This window comes from Lepidochelys kempii, chromosome 3, assembly GCF_965140285.1.
Source record: "Lepidochelys kempii isolate rLepKem1 chromosome 3, rLepKem1.hap1, whole genome shotgun sequence".
NCBI lineage: Eukaryota > Metazoa > Chordata > Testudines > Cheloniidae > Lepidochelys > Lepidochelys kempii.
The window spans coordinates 167,442,618-167,467,389 of NC_136382.1; the positions used below are offsets into that span (position 1 = coordinate 167,442,618).

Sequence of the window (24,772 nt, forward strand, 5' to 3'; positions counted from 1 at the left end):
AGCCTAGTGGTAAGGGAGTCACCTGGTTGGTAGAAGACCTGGGGGTTCTAGCCCCAGCTCCAAATCAGGCAAAGTAGAGATTTGAAAACTGCTCTCCCAGGTGGATGCCGTAACTACTGGGACAGTGGCAATAATGGGATGGCCTCTCTTGCGCTCTCCAGTTTTTCCTGAGAATGGGCCGATATGGCTTAAGTCCAGGAGAGGACGTACAGCTAAGAATCCCAACCTGAGATAAGTGCCTAGCAACCAGGATCAATGGAAGTTAAAAGCATAAATACGGAGATGGATCTGGGCCCTGAGCACCACTCCCTTCCTCTGCATTTCACTCCTGGCTAGCCTACATGGGTTCCCATTCACTTTGCTGCCTTCTGAAAAATCCCTTTCTTAGGGATCTAACTCTCCCAATGCAATGCATAGGGAGCCTGGGCAATTAACTCAGGGGCTGTTATTTCCACTGGCAGCAGTGCACCTATTAGTTGGGGAATTAGGGGTTGCAACCCCCAATTCCCCTTTATATTTATGATTAATACTATGACTTGGGCATGGAAATATTCAGTAAATGTCACAGAAAAGGTGTGGGCAAAAGTGATAAGTCACAGAAAGTTAAACAATGTAGTTTTTGTTACATCAACACATGCAAGAGCATAGTGAGGGGTGCTGAAAGGCGAGGCCTGGGGGAGTTATAGAGTGAGCTCACCCCACAGCAGCAGCTCCCCACTCCAGCTGTTGTGACTCAGTGCATTTAGCTCACAGCACCAATCAGCTATGGTCCATCTGCCCCTCTGTAAATGGGGAAAGAAAGGCAGATGGGTCAAACCTGAGTAGCGCTGTGACCCTGTGCACCAGGTTGCAAGGCCACTGTGTCCGGGGGCATAAACAAATACGTTTTACAACCATTTCCAAGATTTCACAGACTTTATTCAAATTCATAATTTCTATGATCAGTGTGACAAAATCACAACCTTATTTATCACACACAGTACAAAGAGCACGGAGGTCATGAAGCACTTCCCTTTCACAATTTGTTTAAAGCTGTATGGACTGAAGGACAAATGTGTTTTACTTCTAAGCAAGTTGTTTGCAAGTTACATGATAAACACAAGCATTGAACTAGAGACGATCATTACAGTTCATGACGCAGAGGCATGGAAAGGATGGAAGACATTTTCTGTTAAGTTAGCAATACACAGAGGAGGTGTTTAAACCTGTGCAATGGAATTTCCCCGGTAACACAAGACAACACATATAACTTCGACTGAGCCAAGGCTCCGGGTTACAGCGTTCAGCAGCAAAGGCACCATCTTTCTGTAAACATGGACTCCTCTCACACCAGCTCTCTAAAGTAGCATTCAAAGCATTTTATGGAGGTACAGCAAGTCATAGCCCTCCATTGCCTATGTTCATTTTACCTTTGTGAAAGGGTTTCGATATTCAATAGATCACTATTAAGTCTCCCCTGTACGTATTATGATTAATTCATGCAGAAAGTGCTTCCCCTTGCCTGTACTGGGGTACCAAAAAGTTTCATATACTGTGGTTTTCCCCAAGGCAGGTAAAGCTTCAGATTTCACTCTGACACATTCATGCCTGCAATTATTTTTTTGTTCTAGGTATTGTGCTAAAGACAGGATCCCTCAAACAGAAGGGCTGGTTTAAAATTTGCAACACATTTATATTAAAAAATGCTGTTAAAATATCAATCCCTTTTAGTTGCGAGTCTGCTCAGTCCCTCTCTCCCCAGTAACAGATTGTGCATTAGGAAAGAGTGACTTTGCGCAAATGAATTCATCAAATGTATTGACTTCATTTAAAACTGACTGGCCATTTGTTATGACATTTATATTTTTGATGCAAGTTTCTATACCATGAGGTTCTGAGCGTGCACTGCTTTCAGGAGGGTGGACAGCATTCAAAGAAACCTTTAGCAATAAGACTACCAAATTTGAAAACAGCTATGATAAATATTCAATATAAAGTTAAAACCATTTATGCCTTAGACAAAATGAATTGTGCATCTTCATTCAGTAATACTGAACGACTCACACCAATATTCTAACAAAATTCTTACGACTCATACATACAAATCCAGTGATTATGCTAATTTGTGCACTTCACTATTACATGAAACTTGTGCGTTTCTACAGTATTTTCCTTCTGCCTCACAGGGCCGATTCTGACTGGTATTTTAACTCAGTATTATTCTTTTCATGTTCTGTAGGACTGTCAACTGGTACCTGCAGAAAGAATTAAGGGATTAAGTAGTTATACAAATGAAGCTATCCCTGACTTCAGTTTGCCAGTGAACAATGAGACTAATCACTAAATTCTACAGTTCATATAGCCAGTTAGACTACATTACTGTTTTAGAAACTAGATTTGGTGAATAATTAGTTTGAGTTAGATAATAGAAAGGCATAAAAAAACAGATTCCCTTCCCCCTTCAATTTACGATTAAAAATTATATGGAATTTAGATCTCCTATAAATTATATAATTTTCCCATCTATATTACAGATGGAGTGTTGACATGGATCTTAGTGAGATTAACATTCAGTTCATCCCCACTGTATTTAAATACAGTAGAGGAGGATCTTGAAAATAAGGAAATCCTGCTGTAACTTATAGGTACACGTGAATTACCTAAAGTAGGCAGAAAACTATGTGATGTCTTACTGTAACAGCATCTATCACAAAGGCATCTTCATTTCCTTGAAGGTCAAGAAAAATACAGGATGGAAAATTTCAACTGTTTACCCTCATTTAAACAACTAGTGACTATGTAATATATTGCAAAGCTAACAGCTAGGAATACACATCTTGTGATCTACTAAAGAACATAAAGCAATGCTTATTGCTCAACTTTCCCTCACTTCAAAAGGAGCAAAGGGATACACCAGGGATCAGAAACCTTTGGCACGCAGCCCGTCAGGGAAATCCACTGGCGGGCCAGGACGGTTTGTTTACCTGCAGCGTCTGCAGATTTGGTCGATCGCAGCTCCCACTGGCCGTGGTTCGCCGTTCCAGGCCAATGGGGGCTGTGGGAAGTGCTGGCTGCTGCTTCCCACAGCGCCCATTGGCCTGGAGCAGCGAACTGTGGCCAGCGGGAGCTGCGATCGGCCGAACCGGAGGACCCTGAAGGTAAACAAACCGTCCTGGCCCGCCAGTGGATTTCCCTGACAGGCTGCGTGCCAAACGTTGCTGATCCCTGGGATACACCTAAACCGCACTCAATAAATTCACCATGGCATGAAACTCTACCATGCCTCTCTTTCATACACACGTGGATCTCACTTAAAGGGAAAACCATTATTTCACTGAAATGCCAAATGTATAGCATATACTCCTAAGCCTATACTTAAAAAAAGCTCTTTGCAGTAAGCACTGTAAATTTTGATGCAGTTAAAGGGCTAATCTGCAGCAAGCAATATGGAGACTAATACCAGCTATTAAGAATAGAGAAAACTCTGAAGGCACAGGTGGCACTGTCCTATATTCTGAAGAACCGCTAAGAGATATACACATATCAGTTACAAAGAGAAATAATCAGATAACTGAGGGAAGATCCTAAAGTGTATCAGCTGCTCTAGCTGAATTAGGAAGCAGTCACATATTGTATTTTGATGTTAAATATTCATGTAATTACAAGTCTAATATTAAAGTGCAATAATATAATCAAAATAAAAAAAGGTTAAATCACTTACAGCTTTAACGTCTGTGTTCAAAATCCCAGAATTTATAGTCTGTCTTCGCAAATCTGATTTGATTAAGGCTGAAACAAAGAAAACATTTGTAACCCCCACCTTTCACATACCGCGACCATTCCAGGAGACTGGCTGTACCACTATGGCACAGATGTGGCAGTTACTTTATCACCTGTTCAAAAGAGATTTCTTTATTTGCACTCTGACTTATTCACCTACCCATATTATTCACAAGTTTTAAACTTGTCCCCCACAGAAGTCATTTAACAAGTTTTTACATATGACATTTTCTTAACCACATTAAGACATCAGTAGGGGCATGGTGAATGTTGATGCTTTTGGCAAATACTTCCCTGTACACATGTAAACTTCCCTGTACACTGAGTAAGTCCCAGGTATAAATTTGTGAACCAAACAGTAATTTCTCTAGTCTGAGAACATTAGAGCTGCCCATAATGAAGTCTTGTCAGGCTGTTTGCATGTCTCTAAATCCCCTCAGAAGAAGGCCCTCAGAATAGAAGACTTTTGTACAGAATCTCTTATATGAAAGAGCAGAACAGTTTTATTTCTAGAGGGAAAGCATCTACTTCCACGCCCCAGCACCTCTCCCATGTTCCCTCTGAGTGCACAATGTCCAGGGATTTCTTACTCAACATCAGACCACCAGAAAAGAATGCTATCAAGCCACCCACTGGGGAATGAAAGCATGTGAGTGGGACACAGTTCTCCAGGAATCACTCTCAGTTAAGTTTCCTCCAAGTCAGTTCCTCTCTTCAAAGCAACATGCTTTGACATTCAAATGCATTAAATTACAAGTGTGGTCTAGTGAACCAAGCACAGGCCCAAGATCAAGTAGTTGCTGAACCGACTAGAGGGGATGCCATTTTAGATTTGGTCTTGGTGAGTAATGAGGACCTCATAGAGGAAATGGTTGTAGGGGATAATCTTGGCTCAAGTGATCATGAGCTAATTCAGTTCAAACTGAATGGAAGGATTAACAAAAATAAATCTGCAACTAGGGTTTTTGATTTCAAAAGGGCTGACTTTCAAAAATTAAGGAAATTAGTTAGGGAAGTGGATTGGACTGAAGAATTTATGGGTTTAAAGGTAGAGGAGGCCTGGGATTATTTTAAATTAAAGCTGCAGAAGCTATCGGAAGCCTGCATCCCAAGAAAGGGGAAAAAATTCATAGGCAGGAGTTGTAGACCAAGCTGGATGAGCAAGCATCTTAGAGAGGTAATTAAGAAAAAGCAGAAAGCATATAGGGAGTGGAAGAAGGGAGGGATCAGTAAGGAAAGCTACCTTATTGAGGTCAGAATATGTAGGGATAAAGTGAGACAGGCTAAAAGTCAAGTAGAGTTGGACCTTGCAAAGGGAATTAAAACCAATAGTAAAAGGTTCTATAGTCATATAAATAGGAAGAAAACAAAGAAAGAAGAAGTGGGACCGCTAAAAACTGAGGATGGAGTGGAGGTCAAGGATAATCTAGGCATGGCCCAATATCTAAACAAATACTTTGCCTCAGTCTTTAATAAGACTAAAGAGGATCTTAGGGATAATGGTAGCATGATAAATGGGAATGAGGATATGGAGGTAGACATCACCATATCTGAGGTAGAAGCGAAACTTAAACAGCTTAATGGGACTAAATCGGGGGGCCCAGATAATCTTCATCCAAGAATATTAAAAGAATTGGCACAAGAAATTGCAAGCCCATTAGCAAGAATTTTTAATGAATCTGTAAACTCAGAGGTTGTACCGTATGATTGGAGAATTGCTAACATAGTTCCTATTTTTAAGAAAGGGAAAAAAAGTGATCCAAGTAATTATAGGCCTGTTAGTTTGACATCGGTAGTATGCAAGGTCTTGGAAAAAATTTTGAAGGAGAAGGTAGTTAAGGACATTGAAGTCAATGGTAAATGGGACAAAATACAACATGGTTTTACAAAAGGTAGATCGTGCCAAACCAACCTGATCTCCTTCTTTGAGAGAGTAACAGATTTTTTAGATAAAGGAAACGCAGTGGATCTAATTAGTTAAATTGGATAAGATGGGCATCAATAGGAAAATTGAAAGGTGGATAGGGAATTGGTTAAAGGGGAGACTACAACGGGTCCTACTGAAAGGTGAACTGTCAAGTTGGAGGGAGGTTACCAGTGGAGTTCCTCAAGGATCAGTTTTGGGACCAATCTTATTTAATCTTTTTATTACTGACCTGGGCACAAAAAGTGGGAGTGTGCTAATAAAGTTTGCAGATGATACAAAGCTGGGAGGTATTGCTAATTTAGAGAAGGACAGGGATACCCTACAGGAGGATCTGGATGACCTTGTAAACTGGAGTAATAGGAATAGGATGAAATTTAATAGTGAGAAGTGTAAGGTCATGCATTTAGGGATTAATAACAAGAATTTTAGTTATAAGCTAGGGACGCATCAACTAGAAGTAACGGAGGAGGAAAAGGACCTTGGAGTATTGGTTGATCATAGGATGACTATGAGCTGCCAATGTGATATGGCTGTGAAAAAAGCTAATGTCGTCTTGGGATGCATCAGGAGAGGTATTTCCAGTAGGGATAAGGAGGTTTTAGTACCGTTATATAAGGCACTGGTGAGACCTCACCTGGAATACTGTGTGCAGTTCTGGTCTCCCATGTTTAAGAAGGATGAATTCAAACTGGAACAGGTACAGAGAAGGGCTACTAGGATGATCCGAGGAATGGAAAACTTGTCTTATGAAAGGAGACTCAGGGAGCTTGGCTTGTTTAGCCTAACTAAAAGAAGGTTGAGGGGAGATATGTTTGCTCTCCATAAATATATCAGAGGGATAAATACCAGAGAGGGAGAGGAATTATTTAAACTCAGTACCAATGTGGACACAAGAACAAATGGATATAAACTGGCCACTAGGAAATTTAGATTAGAAATTAGACGAAGGTTTCTAACCATCAGAGGAGTGAAGTTTTGGAATAGCCTTCCGAGGGAAGTAGTGGGGGCAAAAGATCTATCTTGCTTTAAGATTAAACTCGATAAGTTTATGGAGGAGATGGTATGATGGGATAACATGGTTTTGGTAATTAAATATTCATGGTAAATAGGCCTAATGGCCTGTGATGGGTTTTCAGATGGGGTAAGATCCAAGTTACCCGGGAAAGAATTTTCTGTAGTATCTGGCTGATGAATCTTGCCCATATGCTCAGGGTTTAGCTGATCACCATATTTGGGGTCGGGAAGGAATTTTCCTCCAGGGCAGATTGGAAGGCCCTGGAGGTTTTTCGCCTTCCTCTGTAGCATGGGGCACGGGTCACTTGCTGGAGGATTCTCTGCTCCTTGAGGTCTTCAAACTACAATTTGAGGACTTCAATAGCACAGATATAGGTGTGAGGTCTTTTTTAGGAGTGGTGGGTGAAATTCTGTGGCCTGCATTGTGCAGGAGGTCGGACTAGATGATCATAATGGTCCCTTCTGACCTAAATATCTATGAATCAAAAAATCCCACACTCCAACCATGAATTTGACTTGTTGTGGCACATTGAGCAAGCCACTCTATCTGAGGTATAAACAACTTCCTGTCTATATCATAAGCATGATTTGCTTCAGTTTCTTTGCACCACATTATATAAGTATTAGGGTTATTACAGTATCAAAAATGTTCTGGATTACTACAAAAGTGAGGCAGTGCTATCATTCACTTTTATGGGCTGATAAAGCTTTATAGGCCTATTTACAGTAACCAACAAATTTCTAGTTCTTCATTGGATAATTTACCTTTAAAAAGGTCCCTAAGCCAAGAAATCAAACTCAAGCTAGTGAGGGTAAACTTTCATACACATATAAAATGCTATTATTTCCTCACCAGCCAACTGACATCCAGCATTCCTCATAATCAAAAGGTTCTTATCTTAAGCCCACTCTCAGTGGTGGGTATTTCTAATTGGCTAACAAGGTTAGTTTTTCCTCATATTCCATAATGGACAGTTTTGCCCTTGCAGACAAAAAATAAATGTGAAGAATGCTAATGCCATCCAAAAATTTAACAAGTCATTAAAAAGTGAATGCCTCATCAGTTCTCAAAAACCAGCTACAAGACATGAATGTTTTGCACATTAATAGCACACCGCTAAAAACCATTTTTAAAAAAGTAATTTGTAAGACAATTATTAGTAGAATTGTCTATGCCCCACATATATATGGCTTCAGATAACATGAGATCTTATAAGACAGCCTTGCAAGCTTGTCAGTAAAACCTACAGGCAAAAATCTCTTATCACACTCAAACACCAATATGCACAAGAGCCCCAACCCCCAATACACACACCACCTGCACATGTGGATATGTGCAATCCAACACTGTAGTGATGAGGCACATAAAACTTTGAACTCTCTTGAGCCATCAGGTTTGAGTAAAGCTCAACGATACATAAATCTACCACTAGCAACTAGTTTTACAGATTTTAGCCAACTCCTTACTCTCATAATTTTGTAAGTAATACCCCTCTAGCCATCAAATCTCCAGAAAATGAGATATTAGCCAGTGATGGCAGCTACCATAACTAGGCAATTCCATCCCTTTTCTTATGGCAGCTGGAAGGAATTTGTGGTTTTACCTCCAAACTGGCAGATCAAGTTCATACAAAGAAACCTCTTTTTCACAAAATAAAGTTGTGCGCTGTCTGTTTATACAACTATTGGATCATTCTATTTTAGAAGAGTGATCACTTCAGGCAACTACTAGAGAGTCATTCACTCCAAAAACATTAAAATCAATTAAAAACACCTGGAGCTTTTCATAGGCCAGAAAGGACCATTGTGATCATAGTCTGACCTCCTGTATAAAACAGGCCATACTACACAAGGCCAAAATAATTCCTAGAATATATGCTTTAGAAAAAATATCAAATCTCGATTTTAAAATGATTGGTGATTGAGAATCGACCATGACCTTGGTAAGCTGTTCAAATAGTTTATTACTCTCATTGTTAACAATTTATTCCTTATTTCCAGCCTGATTTGCAGTTATTTGCTGAGCAATGTATTTGATTGGTTCTAAAAATCCCACATATTTAAACGATCATTCTGGCTTGTAAACAGACAGATATTACTGGCAAAACTAACTTCACCCTGTAAATCCATTTAACCAACTCTATCCAAAAATCTCTATTTCTTAAGTGTGTTTTTTCATACTTTGGATTTAAAAATCCAGGTTTATGTACTAATTTAAACTGATGTATGTTTCTTTCATTTGTGTTTACTAAGATGTTTTGCAACGCTTTGAAGATAGTAAAATGTTCTAAATTTATGAAGACACTGTAGAGATGCAGCCAGGAACATGACTATATACGTAGTTACTGTGTTGTCCTTAGAATGAGGTATGCATGCAGTAAATATTAATAACAATTCTTTAATCAAGGAATAATTTTCCATCCTTTGACATAGATAAGAAAACTGTGTGTTTAAACTCTATTGCTTTGTTGGAGACATTAACTCATCAACAAAGAACAAAAATACCTACATAAATAAAGGTAAATAGCAAATGTGATTAGTTACCTGTTAAAATAATGCCTATTAACATCCAAGCACAGAGGAAAAGGTTTCCTGCACGAGGGCCATAATCTGTTATGAGCTTTCCTTGAACCAGTGTAAAGAAAATCCCAAATATCTGTAATCAATCATAAAACATTTCAGATTTTATTAGACTCATTTTGTAAATCTCTTCAAATTTAGCTTACAAAAATTCAGATCAGTGTATTATAGTTATTCTACCAGTCTAGAGACTGGCAAACAAACACACACTATAGGAGCACAATAAAATGCCAGCAGTCAAATCTAGGACTGTTTCCCCAAAAATTCAGGCAGAGAGGCTTTATTAAATGTTACCCTCATTTACAAGAGTAAGTCTGCAATAACCTGTGCTGAAGCATTAAGGAGTCCTGATGAAGTGCCTTCAGACTCTGGGTAGGTAATTTCCACAGCAAACTCAAAGCCAAGTGGGAGATAACCAGTCATGAAGAAGCTGAAGGGGGAAAAAAAAAAAAAAAAAAAAAAAAGGTGAGAACAAGAGTATCCTAAGTGTGGCTCTATTCCATTGCTATGGATATGAAAAACAAACCTGAACAAAAGGTCATTTTAAAGTATCAGGTTACAGTGTTATGTGCTTCATTTCAAGAATTTATATAGTTTAGGGCTTAATCTGGCCCTCCCTACTTATCTGCCCTTGTTTTACAATGTCATTCTCATATCCTTCCACCATTCTAGTCCTGACATGTTTGTCTGGTTCTCATTCATAAACGATCTGTGCCGTGACTCCACGCAGCTCCTGGAAGCAGCGGCATGTCCCCTCTCCGGCTCCTACGCATAGGGGCAGGTAGGTGGCTCTGAACGCTGCCCCTGCCGCAATCACCACCCCCGCAGCTACTATTGGCCAGGAACCACGGCCAATGGGAGCTGCAGGGGTGGTGCCTGCAGACAGGGCAGCATGCAGAGCCACCTGGCCGCGCCTCCACATTGGTGATGGAGGTGGGACATGACACTGCTTCTGGGAGCTGCTTAACATAAGCGCGCCCGGACCCTGCACCCTGACCCCCTCCCGCACCCCAACCCCCTGCCCCAATCTCCCTCCTGCCCTCCAAACCCCTCAGTCCCAGCCCAGAGCACCCTCCTGCACCCCCCAACCCCTCATCCCCACCCCAGAGCCTGCACCCCCAGCCAGAGCCTCTTCCTGAACCCTGAACTTCTCATTTCTGGCCCCACCCCAGAACCCCCAACCCCAGCCAGAGCCCTCACCCCCTCCTGCATCCCAACCCCCAGTTTTGTGAGCATTCATGGCTCCATATCCACAATTTCCATATCGAGATGTGGCCCTCGGGTCAGAAAGTGTGCCCACCCCGCTGTGGAGGAACGGGATTGACCATCAGTAAAGACACTAGAACTGCACCTGGGGATTGCTGTGGAAATTGGGGGAACTGAATGGAGGGCAGATGGGAACTCAGTGTACTTACTTTTTACAATTATAACTTAGACTTAACACCTATCATCACCCCACTCGCTTCACCTGTCTATCCCTTTCCCCACCTCTCTTTTGTTTTTTTAGATTATATGCTCTTGGGGGCAAGGACTGCATCTTCCTCTGCATTTGGGATGTGCCTAGCATATTTTGGTTGTTAGAAAAATATAAATTGTACATAGTAGCAATTATTATTAGTGAGCTCAAATGCCCAAGCCCACTACTTTTGTTTATTTGGGAGCCTGATCCAATGCCCACTGAAGTCAATGGGAAGACTCATTTGTTTCAATGGGCTTTGGATCAGGCTCATATAAGAAAGCTAAATTCTGGTCTTCATCACACTGGTGAAAATTGAGAGTAAATCTACTGACCTCAGCGGACCAGAATTTGGTCCACTCACCCACTGTATCTGTAGTATAAGATAGGTCGTATGTATGGAAAGGGAGTTTTACAGGTATAGTCTTTTAGTTTAAAAAAAGCCATTAGATACCTTCAAATATAGTTTTTAACTGGAATTACAACAGGTCTTCCTTTCCCCTTTGATTCCTTACCCAAGCACTCCTCCAGTCACAAACACTATTACAAGGTGTCCAATGTCCAGGGTGAAAGTAAATATGATCATTCCAACAAATGAGAGAATGTAAACGATTAAAGTAGTCTGTCTGCAAACAAAAGCCAAGAGAAAATACCCACCGTAAATCTGAGAAGGCAATACATATTGTGTAACATGGACATCATGTGAATATCACATATTCTCTTTGCTATAATTGAAATATGAGTTTTAAAAATCTGCTTCAGGTATTTCCAACTCATATATATACAAATTGTGCTAATGGATGCAGTCTGAGCAACTGAGGCACACATTAGTTTTATTAGCCAATCATTTGCAGCAGGGCAACCATTCTACTGCATTACCATCCACTAGGGTTATTAAAGCTACTGTACATAATTTATAATAAAGAAACACTGAAATAAGAACTTCACTCTAAGACCGTTCTTGTTTTGAAAATCAACATCCCCTATTTCCCTTATACATGTTTGCTAAATACCACAGCATACGCATTCTACAGAGCCTGTAACAGTGTTCTGCTCCACGGACATCCGCTGGATTAAAAGCTGAGTTATGCTTATTTAAAGACCCAGTAGAGGGTGCAAAAATTTGAATAAATAAATTAAGCTCCTAATTTAAAATGTGGTGAAGCCAGTATGCTCCACCAAAGGAGGAACTTGTTGGGTCAAAGCTGGAACAAGATAGAATCGGGAGAGGTGGGTCTGCTGGAACCCAAGATGCCTTTCCTATTTTGCTAACATCATGCATGCATGCATTCTCCAGCCACAGGGACAGACAGAAACCCCTACAAATTCTCATATCACCCCATAGTGGACTCAGCCCAACCCTGCCCCAACCTCATTCTGGCCAGAAACCAATGAGATAGACTCTAAGACTCCTACCTCAGTCTCAGTCATGGCACTCCCTCAAGGACAAAGAAAAATCATGGACATATTGATGTTTTTTTTTTTAATCATTTCCCTTCCACAAAGGTGCACTTGAATCTTTGTATTTTTATACAAGACTCCCCTCCCCCCCAACAATTACACATCTGCCCTACCCCCGCCCATCCCAACTCCACTCACTCACTTACTTGTATGTTTTGGTGTAATCCAGCCACAAACCACAAATAATGGAACCCACCATTCCTGCTACCACCAGTGTCAAGCCAATCCTCCCAGCATTCACTTCTTCTCCCTTTCAACAAATATTTATATGGTGTTTATTAATAAGTCACTTCCACTCAAGGAGTCAGGCTCTCAGACCTCTTGACAGTTATAAATTCAAACACTAGTACTTATCACCTCCATAACTGTATGGAGTATGCAATTTTAAGGGACTACAAAGAAGACTGAATCCTTGATCACACAAATGTCCACAAAACACCTGGGAAACCAACTCTGCAGATATACAAATGAAAAAGCAAAGGATTCCAGAGAAACTTACCACATAATATGTTACTATCATTTGGTTCAATAATGTGGAGATAGAATAAAATGCCCCAGTCATCATACCTGCAATAGCAAAACAACATGATGTACCCTCCATATCATTAACCATATTGTAAGTGTCAATAATAATCAAACGTTTACATTAAAAGAAGCAACATTCCCCACCAGGAAACTCAGTAAGTCACCAGCTCGGTGTCTACTTATTGCCTTTTTTTTTTTTTTTTTTGGTAAAAGGTTTCTCTGTATCCTAAAGCGCCCCTGCCCTCCTGCTATAATCTGTGCCCAGACTCTCAAGGGCTAGCATTCAAGCCACCATCTGTCTGAATGAGTTGAATTAGAATGACAATTTTAGGGGTGTATGTTAGCTACTCCTTAAAAGGAAGCACTCAAATTAAAAATCACACGTGTCCAAATGTATTTTACCTATTCTTAAAAATGGTAATTAAGATAACAATAACTTAGAGAGATTAGAGAAGACATATTTATGCTTTCCTCAGTGGGTTTGCTTTGTGCATTTAAAAGCATTTTGTATACAGTCAGCTTCATTGTTCCCACAGTTTGTTTCCCTAGGTCTTCCACACATCAGAGAAAAACAAAGCAATAAAGCTACTTTCCTCAGCAAGTCTTGCTCTCCCAGGCTGTGTCTACACTAGAGACATTTACCATGCTACATGACATTTGTCCCCCCAGAACTACTCTCTTAATCATTTAGCAGCTATAAAGACTATGATTTGTCAAGGCTTCACATCAATTAAGCTTCAGTCATTCCAGGCCCAATCTTAATGTCAGAAGTGCTAGTACAATTAGTGTAAGCAGTCCTACTATAGGGGGTGAAGGATGTCCGGTGTAGAGCTAATGACAGCCTTTCATCTACCTGCTTCCCCCAAAAGTACCAAGATGCACTGAATTCTGCTCATGGTTTTTGAGAAGACCACAGGCCACGCACAGTTTTTGATCTCAAGCTGTTAAATGAGTGATAGCATGGCAAAGATTGGATGGACTCTAGGAATGTATCTGGCCTTTATTACCAGCCTAAAGATAAAAGGCAACACTCACCATAACTGATCAGCAAAAGCACAAAAGGAATATTTCTGAACAGGTTAATTATTGATTGTTTATAAGAGTAATCTTCAGGAGGAATGTCCTGGAGAACTGCTTGAGCCTGGCTTGGAGGAAATTTAGGCTTTTCATCAAACACTAGAACAAACACAAAAGAACAACATTAATAGAGTTTTTCACCCTACCTACCTTTACCAGTTTACCTTGAGTAATGGCTTGGGATTTTACGTGAATACAAAATGTTCCGGTTTAAGAAACATGGTAAAATAGATTTTTATGAAAGCGTAAACAACAAACGTCTTCCATTCAACTTTATCCTCTGACAAGAGCTAGCCAGACTGAACATGCCACCTCCATTCACTCTGGTTGGAGTGCTACTGACAAACATACCCTAGAGACATTTTTCATCTGTCACATGTTTGGGCCCTTATATCTTAGAATACAATTACTCTAAGCAAATGCCCAAGTCATGCTATGGCATGAATTAATTGGCGCACTGTTCAGAGCACTGTGTCTCTCTTTTCAAGATGACTGAACAGCTTACCCAAACCAGGATCAACATATTCCACTGTCTTTGGACCTGGTCCAGTTTGTAGTTGGAGTCCCAGAAGTAAACAAGCTAGTGCATCAGCACTTCCCTAAATACACCTTGAGCTAACTTCAGTTAAGAAAGAAGATGCAACAGTTCAAGTCCTGAAACTGAAGCATTAGTATTGGTAAGCCTCCACCATAACTTCTTTTTAAAGAACTTATTTTCCTCCTGGTTGAGAGTAAAGGACCAAGATTAAGGGCTTGTCTACACAAATAATTAGTTTGCAGTAGCTGGGGTCTGAATCTATCCCACACTAGCCTGCTATGAACTAAATGCCCATGTGGACGCTGCTCCGCACATAAACAATTCATTAGCACTCTTTGCTCTAGTCCTCTTTAAGATCAGACTAGATCAAAGCGCATTAACAAACGGTTACAGTGTGTCAGCAGAGTCCATATGCACAGTTAATCCACAGCAGGGTAGATTAGGATATTCACAACCCAGCCTGCTGCGAACTAAATGTTCATGTAAATAAGCCCTAAGTGTCCTTTACTCTAGATATCCTTCAAGGGAGACCATTTTGTTTCACTGGAAACTTGTCAAGTTACAGTAACTCAGTTGTCTTCTTTCTGATTGGCCCCACAGATAACTGAAGAACAAAACTTGAGAAAATCTGATCTGTGCTATTGCCCTTACATTAAAGCTGTGATTTTCAACCTTTTCTCATTTGCGGACCCCCAAAGATTTTGAACGGAGATGTGGACCCCTTTGGAAATCTTAGGCACAGTCTGCGGACCCCCAGGGGTCCACGGACCACAGGTAGAAAACCATAGTTCTATAGTAACAATCTTTTGCAGACTGCTTAAATAACCAGTGCATTAGAGGACTGGAAAAAAAGGAAGAGTGTTTTAACTGTTGATTGCTCCTTCTCATGCTCTAACTTGTCCTTGTACTAAACAGGAAGTCAGCTGACTTTCCTTGAAAGCCTCTTTGAATCCTGGTTTGAAGGGAGATATTTTTAGATACCATTGCTATCACAACCTATGACAACCGATATTAAGGCCTAAACATACTATAATCTATTTAAATTGTTTTAAAAAATTATATTTTATTAGTACATTTGCTGCCTAAGTTTTAGAGTCAAACCATTCAACTGATGGAAGTCACTGGCTAAGTACCTGGAACCAGCTGTTTGTTGAAGTGCTAAGCCAGCTTTTGACAGCAGTAGCTTCTTCTGCAGGTACAGAGAGAATATTTTCTTCATTTCAGTTTATTCCACTAGTTCAGTTCAATGACTAGTCAATTCAAAGGTAAGGAACTGACTGGGAGCTGAAAAAGCAGGAAAGCTTGTTTTCCTCTTCCAATGACTGAATAAAAACAAGATGTCAGAGATCGACTAGCCCTAAAATCTTGAAGGACATGCAGATAAGAAACAATTACTTTAATTCACTATCTACAGACCATACTTCTTTTGATTAATAAAGCAGTTTTAATGCAAAACATGTTTTGATTACTTTGAATATAGTGGTTACATACAAAAACAAGTAATTTAGTCTAATAAAAGCAATATTAAAATGTTGTTTTTCTACATTTAACTGAATTTCAAATTCCATTCAAATTCAGTTTGCCACAAATCACAAGCTAAAAACTAAAAAAATCAAATAAGGAATGTGTCATTCTTCATTTTGTAACACAATAAAAATATAAAAATTAAGAAAATCTGAATATATGCTAAAGTATAAAATTGCTAAAATAAATGTGTATAGATATAGTTTAGTAAAAAGTAGTACCAAAAACTTAGCATAAGGGCATTTAATAGCAAATCAACATATTTCAATTGTTACCAACCAATGAGAATCAGCTATTATTTAGGAAAATAACTAAAAAGTACAAAAGCAAAACAAAGAATAGAAGTGAGGATTTAACTCAAGGTTTTCTGCTTGCTGATTTATATCATGATTAAAATCAATCCACTCTGGAATGAAGCAGGATCACATTAATCAGATCACCTAGCCCTTGTCTTAAGTATTGAGATGTTCTGCTTACAGTGGCAAAATGAGGGTCAATCTAGCTCCCTTATTTAGTTATAAGGCCGAAAGTGCACTGCTATGCTAACTCCATTATATCTCAGTATTGTAACATTTGTGACAAAAGATCACAGATAAAAAAAATAACATTTTTGTGCAGAAGACCTGCCAAGGACCTCTACACCATTTATGCACCATTTTAAAGGGCTTAAATGGTACACAAGTCTTCATGCAGACCCTCTACAAAAGGGTGAATTTCACCGCAAACGTAAGAGAACAGGGCAAGAAGAAACTTTTAGTGGTACCTGAATTTACATGCTTTGGTATGCGTTTGTATCAGACCCTTAACAGTCTGTAGTATAACTTATTTTATTTATAGTATTAAAAGTTGGATTTCTGTAAATATACCATTGGCTCTGGAGTTTCTTTAGGGATCTTTTGGATACAAATAGGTCAATGAACCCATTAAAACCTTTCTGACCTTTGTGTATATCTCTAGAGACAGTCACACCATACTAGTTCAATATGCTGTGGATATAAAACCAGTGTCAAAAATTGTTCAAGTGGCATTCAGCTGTATTTGATGATTTAGTATTTTTCCTTATTTCACTGTAGGTGGGACCACTAAAACAGAAAGCACATAAACGTTTATGAAATAAAGTCTAAACACAAATCCTCTCTTACTTGCTATTTAACAATACTTGAATGTGTTTACATTTTATCTTAGTAGGATTCAGTTCTCATTATTTTGATTTATTCAATTAGCATTTTTCCCCTACCACTTCCTTAAACTTTCGACATCCTCAGGTTAGATAAATTCATACACTGATATTTGGTAATCACTAGACACTCAATCACCAATCTGCAGTATTGATCAGCAGCTTTCACATTGACTGTGAATGAGAAATGTGAATTCAATATCGAAGACTGGAAAAATAAGAGCAGCTCACCAGCTTTATAAAACCACAAATGTCCTATCCATCTTCCTGAAGCTTTAGCAAACAAAACCCCACTAAAACCTCACAACTCCTTCCACCCTTCCAATGACAGGTAAGGAGGTTTTATCAAGAAAACAGGAGATAGTTTATCTGGTGTAAGAGGAAATCAAGCTCAACTTCAGGTAAAAGTTATACATGTGGAACATAGACATGTGTATCCATGTGGAATAAAGCAAAGGGAGTATCAACTATGAAAGCCTGCAACTCATTCATTTATCATAGATGTAACTGACCTTGGGCTTGTCTAGAAGGGTTAGAGCCTGGCAAGCTGGGATGTAAATCTACTGCTCACTAAGACGCTATACACAGTCTGCGTGCCATGGACGCTGCTGCTGTGCACTGAAAGTTCCCTATTCCGCTTTGAGGTCAGACCAGCCCTAAGAATACTGCTTTTAGGGACCATTGGAATGAAGAACACGGTCCCCAGGGTTCAAAAGGAGTACTCTAACTCCGGCAGCATTAAGCTAAGATCATGTTTCTGAACACTTCTTTAAACCGACATCAGTCCTTTAGGGAATCTCCTGATGTTGGGATGGCTGAATATTTTACAGTTGTCAGCTGAAGGAATAGCAGAAAATTGAGAGACTTCAGTTATAACAACAAGTCCAAAAACAGACTAAGAGGGAGCAGAGCATTGAGACATGTTATCTGCTGCCAACAAAGATAACAGAAATGAACACGGTTAGTAACACTGGAGGGTTTTATGGACTGTAGTACGAAATGTAACTTTACTGGACACACTAGATCAGAAGCTGATGTCTCATAATCCAAGCTGCAAGATAAAGAGACTTTGGCCTGGGGATGCAGAACAAGGCTGTCGGCCTGGGCTAGACATTCTGAAGACAACCATGACAGATCCAGAAGATGCACTACTTGGCCCAAACAGGAGGGATCAGAATGACACAGGCCTTGTCCTGTCTGATCACCAATGTGCATACAAATCCACAGAACAGGAGAACTCTGCTCCAGTCCTAACAAGAACACATCTCTAAATGCGTTTCCATCAATCTCTGCTCTGAAGCAAAACTGAGGGAGTTTTGCATTGCTACACCTGCAGCTAGCCACAAAAAAGGAAGGTACTGAGGCAACTGGGGCCACGCTCTTACAATCTCACCTGTGAGCATTCAGTGCCTTGAGGCGATGCTTGTGCAATCCCAACACCCACTGCTTTTTGAGGACCTTGGGGCACATCCCACAAGAGGTAACATGCAGAAACCACCTCACGTATTATCAGCGTACAATTTACTTATTATCAAATTTTTTGCTCCAATGGCATTTCAACTCGTTTAAAGTTAAAACAGGAAACTGAGGCTAAGTCTACTCTTAAAACATCTGCTGATGTAGTAACAGTTAGGGTTGTGATTTTTCTTTTTAAATAACATTGTATAACAGCAAAAGCTCTAGCTTAAATGCAGTTATACTGGCAAAAAAAACAAAACATGCTTTTGTGGGGAAAAGCTCATATAATTTAGGGAGCTGGTATTCGCTATTCTGACAAAAGTACTTTTTGGTATAAGAGGCATCTATACTAGGAAAGTTTGCAGATCTAGCTATTCCTGCAAACTCTTTTTAGTGCAGACTAGGCCTAAGTCTATTCAGGTCTTTTTCTACAGCTCAGGGCCAACACACAACACAACATAGCATGGTTAAACGCAGGCAAACACTATTTTAGACAAACAAAACTTGCACATGAATTCAACCTATCTAGATACTTATACAGCCCTTACCATTATAGTAAGCAGCGCCTCCCAAGAACAAAAAACAAGCACATTTAATTCACCACTGGCTAAGAGTATCTCGACAGAAAGCAGATGTTTGGTGTGAGACACTGATAAATTTATTCCAAGGAAAGCTAAGTCAAAGAGGTGGGATTTGCAATTTGTTCTAAAAGCTGCAGTTCATGGAGTTTAAAGTCACTACTGGATTGCTTTGCTCACACAGCCACCATATGAAATGTTTCACTTACCAACGAATGTTAATAAGAATAAAAGTGTGGATACTGCTGCTGTTCCATAGAACATGATGCTGATATTATGCCCCATTAGATCAGTATCATCAACTGTGTTTGGAACCAAAACTGGTGGTAACAAGAAGCCAATTGCCGTGCCAAGCTGCAAAAAGAAACAAAAAACAAATACACTTTCCTGTGAACACAAGCAATCAAAAGAACAAAGAAAAAAAGTCCTAACCTGTGGAATACGGAGCTTATATTATAGCACAGAAAGTGATTAATAAGAATTACAAAAGGAAAAGTGTTCCTGCATTGTACTGAAGGGCAGCAGTTATTGATCTGTCAATTGTACTGACAACCAACAGCCAATATTTCCATAAACGAGTTTTCCTCTCTTCACTGCAATGCTACAGTTGGAATGCTACACACTGACAACAAAAAAAATTATGGAAGTCCTTCTGTAAGGAGGAAATTTCATATGAGAACACTGCTTTATGCACAGACATTTATTTGGCTTGTCATTCTGCAACTGAATGTACAGTACAACTAGACAGGACATGCGTTTCTCTTACAAACCAGTCTTCCCTCGTTCTTGATCATAATCCTGCATTTGACTTCACAGCCTGATGTTATAAAAGGGAAGTTCAGCATTATATTTTCACTGCAGGATTAATCAGGAAGAGATTGGCAACTGGGAAGGGAATGCCTTTGTAGAAACACATTTTCAGTTACTATTAAGCCTGACAAGAAGTGCCATAAAATACAAAAATAGCAGGTTTATGTTTTGGGCCAGTTTCAATTCAGCCTCTAATTCAAGAAAAATAGAAGGCTATGACTTAAAATTTGGCTCCTGGTATGTAAAACATTTGAAAATTTCTGCAGGCATAAGCATAGTTTCTTTAAATTTCTCTTGGTTTTGTCTCGTTACTGGCCGCTGCTTAGGCAGTTTGGGTGGGAGGGGGCTCAGGGCTGGGGAAGGGAGTTGGGGTGCGGGGCGGCACATACCTCGGGGAGGCTCCATGGAAGCTGCCGGCATGTTCCTGCAGCTCCTAAGCGGAGGGAGCAGGGGTCTCAGTACGCTGCACACGCTCGCAGGTGCCGCCTGACTGTGGTTCCCAGCCAATGGGAGCTGTGGAGCCAGAGCTCATGGCGAGGGCAAAGCAGGGAGCCCCACTGCCCTTCCTTCCCCCTAGGAGCTGCAGGAACACCCGGAGCCGACTAGGGAGCTTGCCAGCCCTGCCAAACCTCCCCCTATACAGCACCAGCGAGGGTGCCGGGCCATGCCACAGTCCCTGTGGTGGCCCCCCGACCATTCCCCGAGAGCACCCATGGTCCCAAGTGTTAGTTAGGGGAATATAGTACAAGTCATGGGCCATGAATTTTTGTTTACTGCCCGTGACCTGTCCATGACTTTTCCTAAAAATACCCATGACTAAAACATAGCCTTAGTACTAACTAACTCACTCTTATAGTGGGGTAAGATGACTTCCAGTGGAACAAGAGTGAAATTATCAGCTCCTCTCATGAATTATCCAGTCGTGCTGGCAAGATTACTGAGGCTCACCAAAGGGTAATCCCAGTCTGTTTGTCCTGAACTGGTTCATCAGATCAGGACTACAGCTGGTGAGCATGAAGACTTCTACCTGAGTTTAGGAGCATGAAAGGGGCAGGTCCTCTTGCCTACCCCCAGCATCCCTCCTCCATATGGCATCCCCCATAGAAACACCACATGAGGGTCTGAGATGTGGAGTCATGGATGTGCGCAGGGAATGGGAGTAATCAGTTCTTAAAGGGATTCCACAGAGCTAATACCTAAGTAGCCTAGCACACCAAGGCAGCAGCATCATAGAGAGCCTTGATGCAAGGTTTGCTACGATTCAGAAGGACTGAATGACAATTTGCCCCAAGCTCACTCTCAGCCCACAAGCCCTGCCTACATCTCCACATGACTCTCATCCCCCACGATCTTCTCACCTCCACCCCGGATGCTGCAGTATTACAGTAGTATTTGTTAGTGTATTTATTCTCTCTTCTTTTTGTTTGGGAAAATGATAATCAGTTATTTAACACAAAGCTAAACAGACCTTTCACCTCATTACAAGTCTCAACTGAAGCTTGTTTCTCCATTAGTTTTTTTCATTGTTTACCTAACTTTCATTGAATTAGTTTTTCTGAAAAACTCTTAAAAATGGAACCATGCTGTACATATTTGAAACAAGCACTTTGTAAGTTACTTGGTGATGTTACCCCAGTTTTGTTCTTTGATGTGCTCAATGCTTTTTTTTGCCTCTGTCTTCACGAACAAGGCCAGCTCCCAGACTACTGCACGGGGCAGCACAGCATGGGGAGGAGGTGACCAGCCCTCTGTGGAGAAAGAAGTGGTTTGGGACTATTTAGAAAAGCTGGACGAGCACAAGTCCATGGGGCTGGATGCGCTGCATCCAAGAGTGCTAAAGGAGTTGACGGATATGATTGCAGAGCCATTGGCCATTATCTTTGAAAACTCATGGTGATCCAGGGAAGTCCCGGACGACTGGAAAAAGGCTAATGTGCCCATCTTTAAAAAAAGGGAAGGAGGAGGATCCTGAGAACTACAGGCCAGTCAGCCTCACCTCAGGCCCTGGAAAAATCATGGAGCAGGTCCTCAAGGAATCAATTCTGAAGCACTTAGAGGAGAGGAAAGTGATTAGGAACAGTCAGCATGGATTCATCAAGGGCAAGTCATGCCTGACTAATCTAATTGCTTTCTATGACGAGATAACTGGATCTGTGGATGAGGGGAAAGCGGTGGACGTGTTGTTCCTTGACTTTAGCAAAGCTTTTGACACGGTCTCCCACAGTATTCTTGCCAGCAAGTTAAAGAAGTATGGGCTAGACGAATGGACTAGAAGATGGATAGAAAGTTGGCTAGATTGTCGGGCTCAACAGGTAGTGACCAATGGCTCCATGTCTAGTTGGCAGCCGGTTTCAAGTGGAGTGCCCCAAGGGTCGGTCCTCGGGCCGGTTTTGTTCAATATCTTCATAAATGATCTGGAGGATGGTGTGGATTGCACCCTCAGCAAGTTTGCAGATGACACTAAACTGGGAGGAGAGACAGATACGCTGGAGGGTAGGGATAGGATACAGAGGGACCTAGACAAATCAGAGGATTGGGCCAAAAGAAATCTGATGAGCTTCAACAAGGACAAGTGCAGAGTCCTGCACTTAGGACGGAAGAACCCCATGCACCGCTACAGACTAGGGACCGAATGGCTCGGCAGCAGTTCTGCAGAAAAGGACCTAGGGGTTACAGTGGACGAGAAGCTGGATACGAGTCAACAGTGTGCCCTTGTTGCCAAGAAGGCCAATGGCATTTTGGGATGTATAAGTAGGGGCATTGCCAGCAGATCGAGGGACGTGATCGTTCCCCTCTATTCAACATAGTTGAGGCCTCATCTGGAGTACTGTGTCCAGTTTTGTGCCCCACACTATAAGAAGGATGTGGAAAAATTGGAAAGAGTCCAGCGGAGGGCAACAAAAATGATTAGGGAACTGGAACACATGACTTATGAGGAGAGGCTGAGGGAACTGGGATTGTTTAGTCTGTGGAAGAGAAGAATGAGGGGGGATTTGATAGCTGCTTTCAACTACCTGAGAGGGGGTTCCAAAGAGGATGGATCTAGACTATTCTCAGTGGTGGCTGATGACAGAACAAGGAGTAATGGTCTCAAGTTGCAGTGGGGGAGGTTTAGGTTGGATATTAGGAAAAACTTTTTCACTAGGAGGGTGAAACACTGGAATGCATCACCTAGGAGGTGGTAATCTCCTTCCTTAGATATTTTTAGGGTCAGGCTTGACAAAGCCCTGGCTGGGATGATTTAGTTGGGGATTGGTCCTGCTTTGAGCAGGGGGTTGGACTAGATGACCTCCTGAGGTCCCTTCCAACCCTGATATTCTATGATCCTCTGTGGTTTGTTTAAGTACTTTCCATATTGGATTATAAGGGACAGATAATTTAGCTTCTATAACATTTAGTTTAAAAGAAATACATCAGCCAAAGCCTCCATTAAATTATAATGAGTCTCTAACAGCCATGTGCCTTTGAAAACTTCAGAAAAGATGCTGAATCAGAGCAGTCAGGTTTCTCATACAATGCCAGCTTTGAAATGACTAACTAGTTTAGATTTTCACTTATGTAGGCCTGCCGCACTCATTTGCAAGGAAAAAATCACATTAGTTTGTGGGGAGAACGCACAAAAACGTACTGGATCTTAACTCTCTCCTTGTTGTGATAGAGAATTTTGCTGTGTGCATATCAATGGAAAATCTCTCTTAGGATCTGAATTTTCCTCATTCAAACAACATCAGTTCCGTATACTGCATTAGAAAAGCAAACATGCAGAAATACACCATTATCAAAGTGTGCCCCCGCCCCATCAGCGCCTTCTAACTTCAGCTGAGATTTTCCCCAGTTTCAACCAGATTCTTCTCTTCCCCTCCTTCCGTCTGGATTTCCTTCCCCTCTTCCTTAACCTCGATTTCTCCCTTCTAAACCATGGACTTGTGGCTGCTGCACTGATGAACACCGACCTACCCCTGTCCCCCCACGACTCAACCGGGCATTTCTTTTCAAAAAAGAAGGGCGCAAACCCGACTCCCACCTTCCTACACAGCCCATTTCCCCCCGGATCTTTCTCTCCCTTTCCGCATTAGCTCGCTCTGCCCCCCCTTTGCCCCAGGCCCTCCCGGGCTCCCCTCCGCTCACCTGGTTGCCCAGCACGGCCACGGCGCAGGCAGTGGACACCTCCCTGGGCCCAAACCAGACAGCGGCGACGCGGGAGGGCAGCCCCAGGATGAAGACCTGGGCCACGGCGCACACGGTCTGGGCCAGCAGGGTGAGCGGGTAGAGGTCAGGCCGGGCGCTGGCACACTTCAGCCAGGCGCCCAGGCAGTTGAGGCCGGAGCCCAGCAGGGCGGTGAGGCGCAGGCCGCGGGTGTCCAGCAGCCAGGTGGCCGGCAGGATGAGCGGCACGTAGGCCACCATGTAGACCATGGAGAGCCAGTCCACGCGGGAGTGGGGGGCGCCGTAGAAGCGCACGAAGACGCTGCTGAGGATGCTGTACTGGATCCACTGGAAGGCGTTCACCAGCGAGTAGAGGCTGAACACGGCCAGCACGGGCAGCCTGCGCCAGGAGAGCCGGGGGGCCGCCCGCGCCACGCCCGAGCCCGGGGAAGGCAGCATGGCCTGCGCCTCCGGGAGCGCCCCAGCATCCGCCCCGGCGGCGGGGCTGCCGCGCTCGGCCTCCTTCCCCGGGAGGAGCCCATTGGGCTGCGGGGGCATGTCCCCCTCCTCATCTTCCTCCTCCGCCCCGTCCCCAGCCATGGCCGCGCCTTCCCCGCCCAGCTTCCCGAGCCTCACGCCCGCTGCGCCGCTCCCGTGGCCCCGGCCGGCCCCGGCGCCGCCAGCTTGCTAGGAAAGCAGCGACGGAGGCGCGCCGCGGAGAGTCCCTAGTTCTGCCGCGCAC

General features: G+C 42.0%; 1 protein-coding gene across 1 annotated transcript; it reads right to left on the bottom strand.

Annotated features, from left to right (window-relative positions):
- Nucleotides 1–896: 896 nt before the first annotated feature.
- On the bottom strand, nt 897–24,772 carry FLVCR1 (FLVCR choline and heme transporter 1). Its single transcript, XM_073338936.2, has 10 exons — nt 24,013–24,772; nt 19,284–19,428; nt 13,758–13,898; nt 12,697–12,764; nt 12,344–12,447; nt 11,252–11,362; nt 9,605–9,710; nt 9,245–9,356; nt 3,701–3,768; nt 897–2,234 (listed from the first exon to the last, which is right to left on the bottom strand). Exons 1-10 carry the CDS (start codon nt 24,628–24,630, stop codon nt 2,160–2,162), a joined length of 1,548 nt encoding a protein of 515 aa, XP_073195037.1. The 5' UTR covers nt 24,631–24,772; the 3' UTR covers nt 897–2,159.

Excerpts from the sequence above, each read along its gene's own strand:
- FLVCR1 (XM_073338936.2), bottom strand. The coding sequence starts at position 24,630 with ATGGCTGGGGACGGGGCGGAGGAGGAAGATGAGGAGGGGGACATGCCC. Across the intron at positions 19,429-24,012 it reads TGGCCGTGCTGGGCAACCAG|CTTGGCACGGCAATTGGCTT; the intron begins GTGAGCGGAGGG and ends TTCTTTTTGCAG. Across the intron at positions 2,235-3,700 it reads TGAACACAGACGTTAAAGCT|GTACCAGTTGACAGTCCTAC; the intron begins GTAAGTGATTTA and ends TTCTTTCTGCAG.